The 18,898-nt window shown below is 42.6% G+C and overlaps 1 protein-coding gene across 1 annotated transcript in view; it reads right to left on the bottom strand.

Annotated features, from left to right (window-relative positions):
- Positions 1 to 18,898, bottom strand: part of KCNH4 (potassium voltage-gated channel subfamily H member 4) — a 591,120-nt gene that overhangs the window by 168,265 nt on the left and 403,957 nt on the right. Inside the window, exons 13-14 of the mRNA XM_077459579.1 lie at positions 10,588 to 10,955; positions 10,013 to 10,122 (exon numbers count right to left, since the gene is read on the bottom strand). Coding sequence (XP_077315705.1) covers positions 10,013 to 10,122; positions 10,588 to 10,955 — 478 coding nt within the window. The remainder of the gene's footprint in view (positions 1 to 10,012; positions 10,123 to 10,587; positions 10,956 to 18,898) is intronic.

Below are 18,898 nucleotides of genomic sequence, written 5' to 3'. Positions count from 1 at the left end.
AAATATTAATCAGTGTGCATTCCGTATCTCTTAATTTCCCTCTCAGAATTAGATACCTTCCCTCCGGGTCCACCATTCTATCTTCTAAGTTAAACTGTATCTTCTTTGAGAAACCAATAGCTACTCCCCTTCCTCTACTTGTTATCGCATCGCCGTAGTACCACACGGGAAACTCCCTTGAATATAACTTAATATTAGCCTTATGAGAAAAATGGGTTTCCTGTAAAAAAATTACCTCTGCTTTATAAAACCTCAATTCCTTCAATATCTTATGCCTCTTACTAGGCGAATTTAACCCTTTGACATTATATGACATAAAGTTTATGGCTTGCGTTATTAAAACTCTAGATTACCTAATAAAAATATCTTTCTTACCTCCTCTACCATAGGTTTTCCTTCCCTCCCCCCCCCCTGTTTCTCCCTTTCCCTACCCCCTAACCCCCCCCCTCCCTCCCCCCCCACCTCTCCCCTCCACCCACCCCTCCCCCCACCTCCTCCCACTCCATCCCCCCACCCCCCATCCCCCGGCCTAGATCTGGCCCTTGGCCCACCGAGTGATCCGGTAATCCCGACCCTCGATAAGTCCTATAGATTCTAGGGTACAGAACAGTTTTCGGCCTTCCCACCCCCTCTTCCCCCCCCCAAGGAATTTCCAAGGGGGTGGGGTGGGGTGGTCAGACCGGCCCCCCCCTCCACACAGATACTTAGACATACTTTCACGTACTTCTCTCCCCTCCTCCCAGCCACCCCCCTCTTCCCCCCGACACCCCCGGGTCCCCTTCTATCCAGCCTGGCAAAGCCGGTGCCTGGATACCCAAACTCTCACAGAAATCTAGCAACTCATCGGGAAAACGCAGCCTAGCTGTCTTGCCATCCTTGAATCCTATAAGACAGGCCGGGAACCCCCAACTATAACGAATGTTCTGCATTTTCATCAGCTCTAACAACGGTTTCAACAGCCGCTTTCTAGTCAAAGTCTCTGCGGCTAAGTCAGGGAAAACTTGTAGATCTGCTCCTGCATAGTTTAAAATCTCTCTCCCCTTTAATTTTGACCATATCTCATCTTTATCTTCACAGAATCTGAATTTTACGATAATGTCCCGAGGCTTGTTTGATCCTCCGTTCCTTAATCTACCTACACGATGGACCCTTTCAATTTTGGGGAATCCATCCTCTCCTCTGCCCAGGAGTGGATTAAATACGTTTTTAACAATCTCTCTCAGGTCTTCTTGCTTGCTTTCAGGAACTGCACGTATCCTTAAATTTTGTCTGCGATTTCTATTTTCTTGATCCTCTAATTGATACAAGATTTTCCTCTGATTCTGGTTAATTAATTTAATATGATCTTTTACTCTTTCTATTTCTAGGGCTTGCTTATCCATATTAGACTCCACTTCTTCCACTCTGTTTAATAGGTGGCCCAAATCTCCTCGCAATAAAGCAATTTCTGATTTAATTGCGACTTCAAGATTAGATAGCATTTCTCTCAGAACTTGTTGAGTTAGAGGCAGGTCTACTCCCTGGTGCTCACCATCTCTACTCGACTCCATTTCATTTTCAGTTGTGAGATCATCCCTTGAGTGTTCCCTACTTTTCTCCTGTTTTTTATCTTGACCCTTCTTTTTTCCTGTGTTCGGGGGTATTTCTTCCGCCCCCTCCCCTTTTGGGCTTCCCCCTGGGGTCAAATATTGCTTAATTGTGCTGTCCGTTGTGCTTTTTGGGGTTTTAAGGCCCCCTCTTCGTCCATTCTGTTTGGAGGATTTATTCATTTTATTGCACTAGGATTACAAATTTTTAAATTATCACACAATACGTGAGACGGGACCCCCACCACGTTGTGTCCTCCTTAAATAGAGCCTTCCACCCTCCCCTGCACTCCTAGGTTTTAAGGGGGGGACTTTCAAGACTGCCCAATTAGGATATAGAACTCTGCCGCACTTATTTAAATAAACATACAGGATAGTTTGCTTTTTAGTCCGGGCCGATAGGACCAGAAGAGAGCACAGAGGGAGACACACACCAGCGGAGTCCCCAAGCCCGTTTTTACCACCTTATGTCCACCTCGTATCAGATCATCAGATATTGAGGAAAAAGAGAGAGAGAGAAAAAAAACAAACAGACCAAAAAAAACATTAAATTAGATATCCCCCACAGCCGCCGTGCCTTATTCTTTTGGGGTCTGAGAAGAGTTTGCACACCAAATATTTAGTATAGTCCCCCACTGTGTTGCCCAACCAGGCTAGGTTTTCAGTTAAAGCCTCAAGTGAGATGTCATTACCATTGCAACTTTCCACAGATCAGCATTTAGGTTTTGCATAATCGCACCGCTATTTTTGGAATGCTCATTCACTCCCCTGACCCAGCAACTCTAGCAATGACCGTTCAAGCACTTTTTTTTTTTTTTTAAAAAAACCTTCAGCGCAACTGCAAGATCAAAACTACACAATCCCAAAATCATCATTGCTTATCTGATCCACGTTGCCATCTGTTTTCAGTCCTCTCCTTCGTTTTAGGGTTACGGTGGTTAAGAGCCCTTCTCACCGCTATATGCTAGCGGCGTCCCGAGCGGCGAGGGGGGGAGAGAAAAAAGACAGCTGGGACACAGGGAGCCTGGTTTGCATCTTCATTTAGCCTGTTTCCCGTGTGGCTTCCAGCGAGGGAGGGGGGGCCGGTCTCCGGAGCGGTGGCGTCTAAGATGACACCGGGATGGATGTTTCCTCCAGCTGGAGCCTCTCACTCCTCCAGCTGTCCCTCGCACAGCACGCCGTCCTCTCGCTCCGGCCGGCTTCTCACTGCTTCCTCCCCCGGAACCCGCGTCCTACGTCATGACGCTGCTGCAGCAGCTCCAACCTGCTCGCCCTTAGCGCCACATTTAACCACATTTTTCAATGCTAAAACACAGGGAGAAACCCTAGACACTCATCTTAACACTGCATATATCACAATCATCCCCAAACCAGACAAAAGTCCTGAAGAAGTCAGCAATTAACTCCCTATTTCCCTCATAAATAATGATATAAAGATAATGACAAAAATAATGGCCAATCGTTTAGCATCCTTTATCAATACCTACATACATAAAGACCAAGTGGGCTTCGTCCTGGGCAGACAAGGCCCAGATCAAATAAGACGAGCAATAAATATTGTCTCAATATTGCAATCTAACTGGGAGGGAGGAGCGAAACAGCAGGGGCTTCTTCTGTCATTGGATCTACAGAAGGCCTTTGTCACTGTGTCTTGGCCATACATATTCTCCCTCATAGAACGTTGGGGATTTGGAAAGCACTTCACGGGTCTTCTACACGCCCTCTACTCTCATCCTAAGGCACTAATATGACTACAAGGACATTACTCTAAACCAATTACTCTAAACCCACTAGGCAGGGGTGCCCACTCTCCCCACTCATATTTGCCATTGCTATAGAAACTTTGGCAATAGCCCTTTGACAAAATCCAAACGTTAAAGGGATGACCTGTGGAGACCAAACCCATAAATGCGGTCTTTTCGTGGACGATATTGTTCTATTTGTGACTTCCCCGTTGCCCTTAAAAAAAACTTCAGAGCAAGATCCTTAAATACACTTGGGGAACCCCTGGATATCGAATACCTCAACACACATTATTCCTTCATAGAAGTAAGGGAGGACTAGGTCTCCCCAATTTACACAAATATTATATAGCAGCTAGACAGATCTCCATGATCTACTCCAAAATCGAAAAACCAGATTGGATCAACATCGAAAGACAGGCAGTTCCACACTTTACTCTGGATCACCTTTTGTGGTGTCCACCAAAAAAAGACCTTCAATACCAGCCCCATCGCTATCTCAATCCTGTGCACTCTGGGATAGCCTCAGAAATCATCCTGCCCTTGTTTCCACAGGGTGACCCCTTGCACACTTGTTCCATAACCTGGATTTCCCCCCCTGGCTTAAACGTAGAAGCATTTAATTGGTGAGTGGGACTATACCGTATAAGACATTTCTTTAACTTTGGAGGCCCTATTACCCTTAGTTATTGCATCAAAAAATTAGAACTCCCAGACTCCGAAAGATTTAATTTCAGTCAAATCTCACGATTTTTATACCAAATCTGGAAGGACAAACTATTTCCTCCCTAATTCACGAAATATGAGATATGGTGTGGCCAAGCTATGGAGCAAAGGGAGGCATTTCCGTGATATACTCGAAGCCTTACTTACTCTACAGCAAAATCTTCTTATATGGAAGCTTGGAAAACCGATCTTCAGTGTAGTTGGGACCTGGACACCTGGCATTCTGTTTGCTCAAAGTCCTTCAAGGGAATTCTCAATATTTCCCTGATGGAAGCTAATTTTAAGGTCTTATCTAGGTGGTATTTAACCCCTACTAAACTTGCAGCCATATATCCTGCAGTGGATCTGACTTGCTTCAGAGGCTGCCAACTCTTAGGGTCGATGGCCCATATCTGGTGGGGGTGCCCTAGGATTCGCCCCTTCTGGAAGAAAGTTTTCAATATGATTTACAAGGTGACTAATTGCCAGGTTCCCAGGTCTATGCCTGTAGCCCTTCTAAATGCCCATATACCTCAAATACCAAAGGCTACACAAAAATGTATTTACTTTATCCTTACAGGAGCCAAACTCACAATAGCTAAGGTGTGGAGGAAACCTAAACCCTTTCTCTCGGAAGCCAAAAAAAAATATCCTGGATAATGACCCAAGAAAAATTGGCCAGTATCCTGACCAAATACAATTCTGAAGTTCCAAACAATCTGGGAACCATGGGCTAGATTTGTAGGGATTTCTCTTATTCATGGGGTTGCATAGGTTCTTCACCCCTACATAACCCCTGGGTAGGCACGTACAGTACCCCTATTCCTTCCCCCTGTCCTTCTTTACTTTCATCTCTTTCCCTCCCTCTTTTTCTTTCATCCCCTGCTATAGGGGTACTTGGAGATGACTTTAAGGAATTTTAATTTCCTTCTAACATTTTCCTAATTAGAAAAAATAGACAAGTTAGCCCTAAATCCTATCTAAATAGCCAGTCCCCTCTATGCGGATGGCTTTAGGAGTCCTGAGATTGGGCTACAGGTGGGGTGGGAATTCCTCTACCCCGGTACAGTCTGAACCCTTTAGGGGTACCTGGGGGGTAAGGAGTGTCTTCATCTCCCAGATGGCCAATTAGGTGGGATTTCTCAGAGGTAGCCAAGCTTACATGCGTTATTCTGGTTATTTAAAATACTAAGGCCATATTTCAAGATGTTTTATATTATCATCATCTGTTTATATGATAACTGCTTATGCAGTACCTCAAGCTGTCATCCTTCAGGATTTGTTATTAACAATATGTAATGTATTGCAATAAATTATACTGTATACCTTTTGAAAATAAAATAATTTAAAACGAAAAAAAACATGTTTGGATCATTTACACCCTGATCTGACATCGGATGATACAAGAAAAGCAAGAACTGCATTTTAAAAAGGATGCTAATGTTTCTGTGAGAGCGTTTGACCCTGACAGTGCTGTCTATGTCAGAAACTATGCTGCTGGGCCTTGTTGGATACTGACAAAGGTGATTGTGGCTACAGGACCTTTGTCATACAAAGTACAAATTACTGATGGTAGAATATTACAAAGGCACCTTGATCAGATATGAGTAAGAAGTGGTGAAATTGTACCTGCTGCTGGTTCTAGTGGTACTGGGATTCCAGTAATTTCAGATCATGGTGAATCATTGGTTGATACAGGTGCTATTCCTTCAGGAAATGTTGTTGCAGAGCCAGTTTCTCTCAGTCCCTCTGACACAGCACAAGAAGAAGTATTGCACCCAACTGAGGGTCCCAGGAAACTATCTCAAACAGTGGTCCTTAGGCATCCAAGGAGAAATATTCACCCTCCCAGTTATCTCAAAGATTTTGAGGTCTAAGGGCAAGGATTGTTATTTATTCTTGTGTTATACTGCTCTCCATCCAGTAGGAAGTATTGTTCACTTGTGTATATTTCTGGTAGAGGTATGTATTTCTTTAGCATCTATGGTTCCTGTATTCCTATGTGTGATTAAGTCATGTGAATACCTGTCCATGTCTATGCTTCAAATTCATTTTAAATATACAAAATTCACCTTTTACTTTTTGTTCTTGCCCCCTCTTTCCAGCAAGTTACTGTAAGGATCAGATTTCTGCAAGAGCAACATCTTCCAGAGAAGGGCAACAAATCTAATAAGGGACCTAGAGGACCTCAATTATGAGGAACAACTACAAACACTAAACTTATTCTCACTGGAAAAGAGATGGTACTTAAGAGGGGATATGATATTGATATATAAATCCTTAAATGGTGACACTAGCATTGAGAGGAAACTTTTTAATCTCAGGTCTTTAAAGAAGACATGTGGCCACAGAATGAAGTGGGATGAGAAGCAGTTCAATAAAAAAAAACTACGTAGGGGGTACTTTACTGTTAGGGTGGTAAGGATGTGAAACTCCCTCGCACAGTTGTTGGTGTCAGCGGGCCGGGACATGTAAATAAGGTAAGATTTGTTTCCTAGTGAACACAATGTACAAGGATATGGAAAAAAAACACACACACACACACACACACACACACACACACACACACACTATCTGAACTGGATCAACAAGTGTCTTTATTCAAACTTACCAATTATGTAATTATGTAATGCAGGCCGTGGCCTAGGAACAGCACACATTCACTCATACAATTAGTTTCTGACATTCCCATGTATAATTAACAATCATTTTACATCCCTTTACTTTTGACGATTTAAGTCCAAAAAAAGTGGAAAAGGATGTGTAGCTCCCTCCTAGGTAGGTTAGTGTATCATAGTTGTTGGTTGCTCTGCTTAACAGAGGAATAGCTAAGTAAATTTAATTGCTATCTGCTTAACAGAGAGCTGTGATTGGCTGGCGTAGCCTGCTAAGTGTGCTCTGGTGCTGCTCATGCTGTCTTGTGCTTCCCTGTGTCCAAGAACTAAGGAAAGTTCTATATAATAAGAAAGAAACCTTGCAGATGGGAGAATGAATATTCATACAGCCCTGGCCAATTACAAGGGGAAGTGCCCTTTAGCATGCTGGATGCCTGTATTTCCATTCTGGGAGTACATGGGCTTTGGGTCTTTCCTAGCAGAGGATTGCACCAGCTGGGAGAGAGGCGCTGCCTCCCCTGGCACTTGCTGCCATGTTATGTGGGCGACCCGAGGGCCTGGATTGAGAGAGAGTGTGGTGCCATGTGGCATCAGGTGGGAGTGCTGAGGACCTGAAGTTAGTGAGAGTGTCCCTGGGTCTGCAGAGAGCTGGCTGAAGGGGCTGTCTATTCAAGATCTGGTCTGGTATAGAGTGTCGCCTTGAAGTTGGAAGGAGGCTAAGCCCTTGTACACACGGTTGGACATTCTGACAACCAAATCCGTTGGATTTTGTCCGACGGATTTTGTCCGAAACTGTTGCATACACACGGTCGGACAAAGTTGTTGGAAAATCTGATCGTTCAGAATGTGGTGACGTTATTTCATTACGACGGGACTACGTTCAGGCTAGTAGCAAATAGCTTTGGTCTAGGAATTTGATCTGAGCATGCGTGGCACTTTGTCCGATCGGAATTCTCTACAAACGATCAGAGAAAGTCCGATCGGATCATGTTGTCGGAAAATTTTATATCCCTGCTCTAAAACTTAGTTGGTCGGATATTCTGACGGAAACAGTCCGATGGAGCCCACACATGGTCGGATTATCCGATAACACGGTCCGATCTGACATTTTCCGTCGTAATGTCCGACCGTGTGTACAAGGGCTAACAGCTGTCCCTGGACATTTTGTGAGAACAGACAACCTAAAGACTAGTGGTCTTCAAACTGTGGCCCTTTGCTTACCTCAGTCCTGCCCTTGGAGCACTATTCCATCCACAACTGGCACTAATGATGGGGCACCATTCCTCCCATTGACACCAGTGGTGGAGCGCTATTCCTCCCACAAATACCAATGATGGGGTGCTAGTCTGCCCATTGATATCAACAGTAGGGCACTATTCCTTCCACTGATGCCAACAATAGGGCACTATTCTTTCCACTGATACCAACAATGGGGCACTATTCCTTCCACTGATACCAACAATGGGGCACTATTCCTTCCACAGATACCAACAATAGAACACTATTCCTTCCACTGATACCAAAAATGGGGCACTATTGCTTCCACTGATACCAAAAATGGGGGCACTATTCCTTACACTGATACCAACAATGGGGCAATATTATTATATATATATTATTATAATATTATTACTTCCATTGACACTGGGGCATTTTCTACTTCCACTAGCCACAGTCCGACCCCCTAAACTCTGAAGGATAGTAAACTGGCCCTTTGGAAAGTTGGAGACCCCTGGTCTATAGACTTGTGCTTTTAACCATTTCTGGTATGCTATATAGTCAGCTGAGGGTCTAAACAAAGGGAACACTGATTAGTGTTCTAAAGACCTTGTCCAACTGTTGGTTACTGCATAGGACTTTGCTCAGTTCTACTACCCTTTGGATCGCCAAGCAGTCTGCCATAACTGGCTTGTACCTGAGAAGCTTTACCCTGCTACTGCTACTACTACTGAGGGACTTTGCTCACTCCTGAAACTACGTTGTGCTACTTTGAAGGAGAAGTCTGCTATCTGCTTTTGGTCAGCAAGGACTTCACTCAAGCTTAACCAAGAGATCAGTTAGATGTCCTCAAGTGTGAATAGTTCTAGTTCTGGGAGTGTCCTACTAAATCCTCTTTCCTATCCAAGTTCTCCAAAAAAAAACAAAAAAAACCCTAGACTAATCATTGAAGAAAATGATTGGAAGTGTGTGTGCTTCTACCTTGTGTGTGGCTGCGGGGCAAAAGTGGGGAAGATCTTGGCAAATTACCAGTGGCTTCTTCGGGATTAGCGCTACAGATGCAAACCTTTTCATGTTTTTTTTTTTGACCTATACAAACTCAGAGGCAGCTGGATGTAAATGACACACATCAGCTTACATTAACCTTCCTACTGTAAGGTCTGGGCTTTTAGCAGCTCTCTTCTCCAATGCTCAGGCTGCTCAGCTGTTGGATAATTGTCAGCACTCATTGTTTCCACAGTGGCTCACCTGGTTATCATTAACTGCTCGTCAGTCCCACCTACAGCCAGCCACTTCTCGCTATTTAAACTGCCTTGTTCATTCCTTTCGTGCCTTTACCTGGTCAACATATCTGGAGTGACTCTGCTGTGTTCCTGTGAAAGATTTTGCCTGGCTGACATCCCTTCTGGTCCCTGATCCTGTTCTTCTGGCTCTGACTATGCAGTTTTCTGGTTTCCTGATTACTGGCTCGTCTGATTACCCGTTTTGGCTTCCCATCCCTGGCTTATGTTTTGACTAAGTTTACTGATCTATATCATTTTTACCATTACATTAAAGGTGTGAGTTTTAATGCATCTTCTGTCTCAGTCTGATTCATATTTCCTGACACCTACTTGCATTAAGTTTTTGTTCAGATCTGCCATAGAACAGCCATGTGAAAGGGTTTTTACTACTATTTCCTTGCACAATTTGTGCATCTTTGTTGATGAAATTGTTTTCTGTGTAGTTAAAGTTTGCTTAGAACCACACTGCTAGTAGAATAATCTTCCAGTACACAGTTATAGTTGCACTGAGAAACAGTGGGTAAACTGTCTTGTTGCAATTTTTTCACCCCCATCTCTAGCTCATCTTGTATGATATCTGACATCTGATTTTGTTAGTGTGATACTAAAGCTAGCCCATTGACTAAGGTTGAATGGGGCAGCCAAGAAAGATGGTATAAATCAGGCCCTGGTCAAAGTGTCGGCAGAATGCTGTCCAAAACATGTAAGTGGAACAAGTAATAGGATCTGGAATTTCTGGCACTTATGACAGGAAAGTCAGTTCGCTGTCTGCTCCAATTAGTAAATGCTATGAAAATAAGTCCTGGATAACGGTTATCAATGGACAATAATATTTATTGCTAATAATCTATCTAAAATTATACCTGCTACAGGAGATTGCCTGACCGGAGACCTTGCCCTTGAGTTGTCCATGTTGAACTGAAAAGTTTGGCTTTCAGAGATATCTCCATTATCCTCAATTCCATCCACCACTCTGTAAGGAGAGATTGATTATTATATTTAGAAATAGAACCAATGGTATACCAGATTCTGAGGTTAAAGAAACAAAAAAGAAATGTCATAAACCCAGATTTGCCTATCAGTTCACCCAGAGTTTTATCTCATTCTACCTGGAAAAACATATGTGAATGAATTCTGTTATATATATGGATGCATATCACATTACCACCTTTGATGGAAAGGGTTGGACAGAATTCCCTGCTCAATCTAAGATATACACAACAAATAATCCTATTCTCTTCCAAGGTAAAAATATGTTAAAACTAACAAATAAGGGGCTACTAAAGTTTAAAAAAACGTGGATTTTACTACAAGTCATGGTAAAAACATTTTGGTGTTCTGTATAGTTAATTTTCTGTAAATAAAGGTCCATTATTCATTTATAATTAATTTATAAAAACAGACGCTTCTGTTGATAGGATGAAAGCACCTGACTTACCGAGGACTGAGATCTGGTGGACCATATGTGTTGAGTGATGGAATAAGGAGTTTGGCTGGCTTTCGGGAGCTTCCATTTTCTGGCTCAGACACTCTTTCTTCCCTGCGACACTGGGGTGAAGGGCTTCTTCCTCGACTGTTCCGGGCTGGAGACCGGCAATTAAGCCGGAAAGCAGAGAACTGTCTCAAATCATCTCCCAGGAGGCTGCTGAGAGAGCCACGGCGCACAGGGCTGTTAAGATTTGGTAGCAATAGTTTTCTACGTGTCATAGTGGCTGGAGAGTGCCGGAAAAAGTCATCAGTCTCATCTTTATCTTCAAGGATTGATGCTAACTTTTTATCAGGGGTAGTACCAGATTCTGGGCGTGGCTGAAAAATACATTCACAAATTGTTTTTTTGTGAGTTTGACAAATTGATTTTATCAGTACATGATCCATAAATCGCCCATGCAACTAAATCGACCGTTCTGGCAGATAATGCCCATCATCCAGTAGAATAATGGACATATAAATGCATTGAAATTGGTATACAGCCAAAAATCCATCCTTTATTGCAGGAACTAAAATAAGTTTTAAATGCAGCCAGTTGAAACAACATGCAAAATGTTAAAGTAATGTAGAAAGATAAGAAGAGTAAAATGGGAAACATTTTTTTTTTTTGCAAGCAAGTCACTAGTGGATGGTCAAATGTATTAGATGACCAATCACAGATCATTCACCTTTTATGGTGTTATTGCTATAACCATTAAACATGCTGAAAAAGGAAAGAAATTACCCACTTTAAGAATTTAAAGGAATTATCCGGTTTAAGAAATTCCGGGTAAAGGGGTTATTTTTAGCAACAAAAATTGTTAAAAAGTAGAATATATCAAAAATATAAAATATTATTTAATTAATTAATTAGATCAAAAAACGAATCAAACACACTGATGTATTTCATAAAAACAATTGATTCCAATATGGTAGTAGAAAAGTAATCATATTAAATACCAACAGACAAGAAAACACACACATAATACAGGACAACACTAAACACAATCCGGACACATTGTGGTGATCAGCGGCCCAGCATCAATTCAATTTATTTCATGGGAGTGCTTCCCTTTGTGGGATCACTATGGATCACTGGGGCCACTAATTTTGGTGATGACTGGCAGCCGATCAGCACAATAATGAAAAGAGCACGGTATGAGAGAGAGCGGATAGAGGAGGACTAGTGGGGTGAGGGTCACTAAGCTGGCTTAATTAGAGTACCCCCATACACCATACTACTAGGAATGCTGTGTTGATGTTGAATTAGGGACAGAAAAATTCATTCATATCTAATTAAAGTCAGGCGCTCCATATAGTGCACTCGGCATTGATCTGGTTAGGTCCTCTCTGATGGTAAATTAACATCTAAATTAAGGATGTTCTCTTCATTATTTTTCCAGAGTGGTGAGTACCTCATAGATCATAATCAACTCTAATAGTCAAATGGCATATGATTAATGAAAGTCACCCAGCAAAGTCGAGTACTCGAAGAATAGCCCTTAATATAAAAGGTACTATCATTGTGGTGCTGACAGGCGGGATTAAAGACCCTATAAATCAGGGTGCAAGCATATAGAAAAGTTCATCAAATGTGTATCATACGAAATAGTCCATACATTAACACCCCATTTGTGGAAGGGTCTGTCCGAAGGTCCTTATTGGTATAGCCGGCGGGATGGTTAGGATACCTTTTTTGAGCTGTGGGATTTCTCTTCTGACATTGGCAACCACGTTGCTTTTCAATAACCAATGTATCAAGCCTGTAACTATATAATTTCACTGCTGGCCTTGCCGATATCTTGAACAATTACCGCAGTTTATACTTGCTATAGCAAACATCCAGTCTCTCTCAGACATCTAGCTCCTGTAACGTCGTAGGACGTGGCAGCGCTGTTGATGACGTCAACGCGTTTCGCTCCGGCTTCATCTCAGACTTGATTGGTACAGGGCCACACTCCCTTTTTAATACGGTGTTCTCATATGGTCACGACTAATCAAAAAGTATAAATTTACAGGGAACAATGTCTCATTCTGAATAAAAGTTACTTTACGTAATTCAAGCGTTTAGTTAGTGCACTTCTTAGGTAACCAAGAAGGAAATTTAATTAACTGACAATAAATCAATTCCTGGTTGTTTCATTAACATTAGACGTGCAGTTGTGGAACTTGATGTGTATAGGTTATAGCAATCAATAAGGAATGGTACAAATACAAAGAACAGGGGGAAGGAAACTGGAAAGTAGAACAAGGTCACACATGGAAGAAGGAAAAAGAAGGGACAATGAGGAAAATGAACAACCATGAGTAAGAAAAAGTTACATTCCTTTCCTAGGTCTCCAGGAAGACCTATAGATTCAGTTCTGTGTTCAAGCCAAATGGTACGAGGGACTTCAACCGGTACACCCACCGCTTCTCTTTCTGCAAGAGTACACGATCGAAGTCACTTTGCCTGGTGGGTAACTTCAATGCATAAATGCCTTTCACCTGCATTCCTACAGAGCTTTCACCGTGATGTACTGCAAAGTGTTTTCCTAACGTTTTTTCAGGGATCTTTCCTTCAGGTAGAGTCTGGCTCTCTTGTTAATTCTGACTAAATTAGCATATCACCCAGGTTTCTGGCACGTCGTGCCACCATTCTAAGTGAGGTGCCAACTATGTTGGCTAACCTCAGGGAATTAGTTAAAAGCCCCCAATGTTTCTCCAGAATGGAACGAACTGCATCCCACTGGGATCCAAATACCGTTATGATCCCAGTCATCAGTTGTTTTCTGGGAATGGTGGTTGGTGCAACTAGGTGAGTCTAAAGAAATTAGACTTTCGCGATCTCTGCTGGCAGCTATTCTTTTAGCTCTCTTAATCCATCTATGTGAGTAACCGTGTTTGCGGAACCTCATATAGAGTTCAAGGGATTCCCGTCTGTAGTCACTAGCTTTTGTGCAGTTTCTTTTGATGCGTAAAATTGCCCCACTGATATACCATTTTTTAGCCAGTGGGGGTGGCGACTAGTTGCACTTAGGAGGGTTTTCCCCGCCGTTTCATTTCAGAACATGAAGTTGGCCGTTCTCCAGGGTGATCTGCAAGTCGAGGAAGGGCAAATTCACCCGATCAAAAGTATACGTAACCATATATTATGTTGGTTTATATTCAGTTCATGCAGGTCATTGAGGGTGCCCTTCCGGATCACCAAAACATTGTCGATGTACCGTAACCAGGTATGTACATGGTCACGGTACATCGGCGACGAGTAAACATCCTCCTCTTCCCAGAGGCCTAAATGGAGGCAAGCTTAGGCCAGAGCCCACGCTGCCCCCATAGAGGTACCTTGTATCTGCTGATAGTAGGTTGTTGAGAACTGAAAATAATTGTTAAGCAATCCAAACTGCGGTAATTGTACACGATATCGGCAAGGCCAGTGGTGAAATGATACAGTTACGAACTTGATACATTGGTTATGGAAAAGCAACGTGGCTGCCAAAGTCAAAAGTGAAATTCCACTGCTCAAAAAAAGGTATCCTAACCATCCCGCCAGCTATGCCGATAAGGACCTTGGGACAAACCCTTCCACAAATGGGGTGATAATGTATGGACTATTTCGTATGATACACATTTGATGAACTTTGCTATATGCTTGCATCCTGATTTATAGGGTCTTTAGCCCCGCCTGTCAGCACTGCAGTAATAGTACCTTTTACATTAAGGGCTATTCTTCTAGTACTCGACTTTGCTGAGTGACTTTAATTAATCATATTCGATTAAAATGTTAGAGTTGATTATGATCTATGAGGCACTCGCCACTCTAGAAAAATAATGAAGAGAAAATCCTTAATTTAGATGTTAATTTACCATCGGAGAGGACCTGACCAGATCAACACCGAGTGCACTATATGGAGCGCCTGACTTTAATTAGATATGAATGAAACATTTTTTCTGTCCCTAATACAACATCAACACAGCATTCCTAGTAGTATGGTATATGGGGGTACCCTAATTAAGCCAGCTTAGTGACCCTCACCCCACTAGTCCTCCTCTATCCGCTCTCTCTCATACCCTGCTTTTTTCATTATTGTGCTGATCGGGTGCCAGTCATCACCAAAATTAGCGGCCCCAGTGATCCATAGTGATCTCACAAAGGGAAGCGTCCGGACTGTGTTTAGTGTTGTCCTGTATTATGTGTGTGTTGTCTTGTCTGTTGGTATTTAATATGGTTACTTTTCTACTACTATATTGGAATCAATTGTTTTTATGAACTACATCAGTGTGTTTGATTCGTTTTTTGATCTAATTAATTAATTTAATAAAATTTTATATTTTTGATATATTCTACTTTTGATCAATTTTTGTTGCTAAAAGTAACCCCTTTACCCGGAATTTCTTAAACCGGATAATTCCTTTCCTTTTTCAAAATTTTAAAGTAAACCTGCCACTAGCCCCAGCAATGTAATTAATATATAATGAAAAATGCATAAGTAGAGTTTTCAGTGAATACTGAATTCTGAAATGATTAGTTGGTCCGGAGATCTAGGCAGCTGAATTTAGCTTCCTGCAATTCCTCAAACACCGCTTTTCATATTTTTTATATTTTTATGCTTCTGAAAACAACTGCATTCCAGCCAGTGTGTCCATACACAATGTGGCGTTCAGATTAATACTTTCTAGCAGCGTTCAGAAGCATAACAAAATGCAGCAAACTTGCATTTTGGAGAGGAGCTTACTGGCATAATTTATGCACATACATTTATTCCAGTGGCTAGAATAAATTGATATTCTGGGCAGTAGAATGAGTTTATGATCATATGCTTTCTAAATGCTGTATGCCTGTAAAGCCACATAAACTCAGGTAATTACACGTAAAAAGGGGAATTTTAACGCTTGATTTTTCTTTCAGCTCCTGGCAGAAAGATCTAGGGTAGATATGAGCATTTGTTTTTGCCCATCTGAGTGCATGAATCCTAAAACTCTTGTCTTTATATAGACATGACATGGCAATCAGAAGATCCAAATACAGAATGATGTTTTGTAAATAGAGTTGGGTGAACGGTTGAGGCCGAGCAAAAGTTTGACCTAAACATCGCCTGTTTGCCCAAAATTTACGGAGCGCTTGGCAGGATGTTTGCCTGCCAAGTGCTGCACAGTGCATTCTAAGTCCTGATTGGGCAAAACTTTCATCACAGGGGGGCGGTGCCACCAGGTGTCATTGCCAGGTGGCTCCGCCCCTTACTTATTTAAGAACTGTCAGATGGCGGAGCAAGCACATGATTAACCATCGTGGGTGGATCATTTTTGTTTTTTCTTCTTTTTTTGGGTCGGGGGACCTTTTTTTATTTTTAATAATGGAATTGTCAAAAACTGTGTGTGTTTATTTAGTTATTTTTTACACTTTTTTTGGTGAATAGGTGAGGTATTATGTACCCCATACTTATTCACATGGAGGGGCAGGATCTGGGGGCCGCCTTGTTAAAGGGGGCTTCTAGGTTCCAAAAAGCCCCCTGCCCACAGACCCCCACAACCACAGCCCAGGGTTGTCAGGAAGAGGCCATTGTTCCCATCAACATGGGGACAAGGTGCTTTAAGATGGTAGGGCTTCCCCTGCCCCAAAGCACTTCCCAGATGTTGAGAGCATGTGGCATGCTATGGATCAGGAGGGGTGGCGCTCATTTACTGACCTGCTGGGCTGCATGCTCGGATAGGAATCTGGTATGGATTTTGGGGGTGACCCCTCGCTGTGTTTTTTTTTACATTTTGGCATGGGGTTCCTCTTAAAATCCATAGCAGATGCAAAGGGCCTGGTATGAATTGGGGGATTCCAACACTGTTTTTTTCCCCACATTTTTCTGTTTCCGGCAATAGTATTGTATTTTTGGCAAATTAAAGTGATACTAAACTTCATTTTTTTTTAATTAAAATAACAAACATGTTATACTTACCTGCTCTGTGTAGTGGTATTGCTCAAAGCAGCCCGATCCTCCTCTTCTTGGGTCCCCGGCAGTGAACTTGGCTCTTCCTCTTCTTCTGCGGGACTACCATAGCCAGCTGCTTGCTATGGGGAGAGGTAGTCCCTGTGCACCTGCGCTATGTGCCACGCTCCATAGACTTACACAGCTGGACTTAGGCCTGCCCCCACTTCCTCTGATTGACATCAGCAAGAACCAATGGCTGCTGCTTGAATGCAGTGTAAAGAGGAAGTAAGGGGAGAAAAGATGCAGCCCTGCACAGTGCTGATCTCTTCTCCCCTCCCTTCACCTTCACACAGGAAATGTCTTTTTACCTCAATGCAAGCAATGAATTAAGGTAAAAAACATTTTGAGCTTAGTAACACTTTAAAGGCAATTTTTTATTTCATTTATAAATGTCAGTTTTGCTGCAGCAGGTTCTATACATGGTACAGATGCCTCACTTTACAGACAGACTAAGGGGACCCCACAGGCACTATGTTTAAAGACATTTTTCATTTTTATTGTTTCACTTTAACTCTTTCATTATCCTGACTGGGCATCATATGATGTCCAGCAGAATAAGACCCTGGGGGCTCACAGAGCAGCGATAGTTGGTGAGGTGTGTCACTCTGACACGCTGCGTCACCCTTCATGGTAAAGAGCCTATGACATAAGCTCTTTATCATGTTATCAGCTGTGTCCAACCACAGCTGATCACATTGTAACCAGGAAGTGCCGGTTATCGGCTTTCCTCTATAAGTGCTTGACAGGGTGCGAGTAGAGGAGAGCCGATAATTGGCTCTTCTGACGGGGGGGGGGGGGGTCTGCAGTGATAATCAGCGCATTGATTATCAGTGCAGGCCATTCAGGGAAGCCCCAGTGATGCCCAGCAGTACCCCACCCATGATGCCAATCAGTGCCCACCAGGTATGCCAATCAGTGCCCATCAGGGATGCCAATCAGTGCCCATAAGGGATGCAAATCAGTTCCCATCAATAATACCTATCAGTTCCATCCATCAGTGCCTATCAGTGCCACCCATTAGTACCACCCATCAGTGCCCATCAGTGCTGCCTATCAGTGCCCATCAATGCCACCTCTCAGTGCCTATTAATACCACCTATCAGTGCCAATTGTTGTGGAAATGTTATTATGTGTGTTTTATAGATTGTTGTCATCTGTCTCCCTGTGTCTGCTTTAACCAAAGAGCACTCTAGCAGAGCGCACTTGGGTTGAATCGGGACCAGCGGTAAAACCATCAGTATGAAAACCTTCTCATGGGCTTGGAGATTTGTTCTCTGTGTGAGTGTGCATTTGACGGTTTGTAGCAAACGTAATGCGTTGGGCTTCTTGCCTTCAAATGTCTATACACATTAGAGAAGCAAAGTCCGCATAATGAGAGAAACATATTATTATATCCCTGTTGTGGCTATGCTATCCCTTTTGGATACATCTCTGCTTTTATAAGACCACATTGATATCTGCCCTGTTAATATACTCGTACTGTATATTGACAACGGCAGTAGCAATGTCCCCGCAGATCTTCTCAAGCCTGTAAGAACAAGTAGAATGATCTTACTAGATACTGGTTACTCTGAGAAGTATTGAGTGGGCTCCATGCTGACTAAGATGGTGGATGTGCATGCATGTGGCTGGACGGAGGGCAGTGTACATGCCTCAAGTGGATGAAACATGTGCACTCCCACCCCACCACTCCTGTGGATGCCCTCCCCTTTAGTGTGGTCATTTCCTGTGTAGTCATTTCCTATGATGACATTTTGTATGGAGGAAGCTATTGGCTGTTGGGGCCATGACTTCCTGTTTGTCACTTCCTGTTGTTACTGGTGAATAAAAGGTGCCTGTGCCCATCAGGGCAAGGCAGAGGAGCGATGGAGCTAAGATGGTGACTAGGTCTGTTTACTGGGAGAAATGTGGGAGATACGGGTAGTTTAAAGATGCATTATAACAAAAGGCTGAAAGAGCGCTTAATAGCGTAAGAGTATAGTGGGTTTTCCACAACAGTGCTGCCTTTCAGTGCCCATCAGTGCTGCATTTTAGTGCCTCCTCATCAGTGTCCATGGGCGCTATCTCATCAGTGCCACCTCATCGGTGTCAATCAGTACAGCCTCATTAGTGCCCGTCAGTGAAAGAGAAAACTTACTTATATACAACATTTTATAACAGAAACAAAGAAAATCTTTTTTCTTTTTCAAAATGTTTAATTTGTAGTGCAAAAAATAAAAAAAACCCAGTGGTCATCAAATACCACCAAAAGACAGCTATATTTGTGTGAACAACATGATAAAAATGTCATATGGGTACCAGTGTTGTATGACCATGCAATTG

This window comes from Lithobates pipiens, unplaced genomic scaffold (assembly GCF_037356315.1).
Source record: "Lithobates pipiens isolate NorthernLeopardFrog02 unplaced genomic scaffold, aLitPip1_a1.2 Scaffold_28, whole genome shotgun sequence".
NCBI classification, from domain to species: Eukaryota; Metazoa; Chordata; class Amphibia; order Anura; family Ranidae; genus Lithobates; species Lithobates pipiens.
Note: the sequence above shows the minus strand (reverse complement) of the source record. Positions and strands in the feature narration are given on the sequence as shown.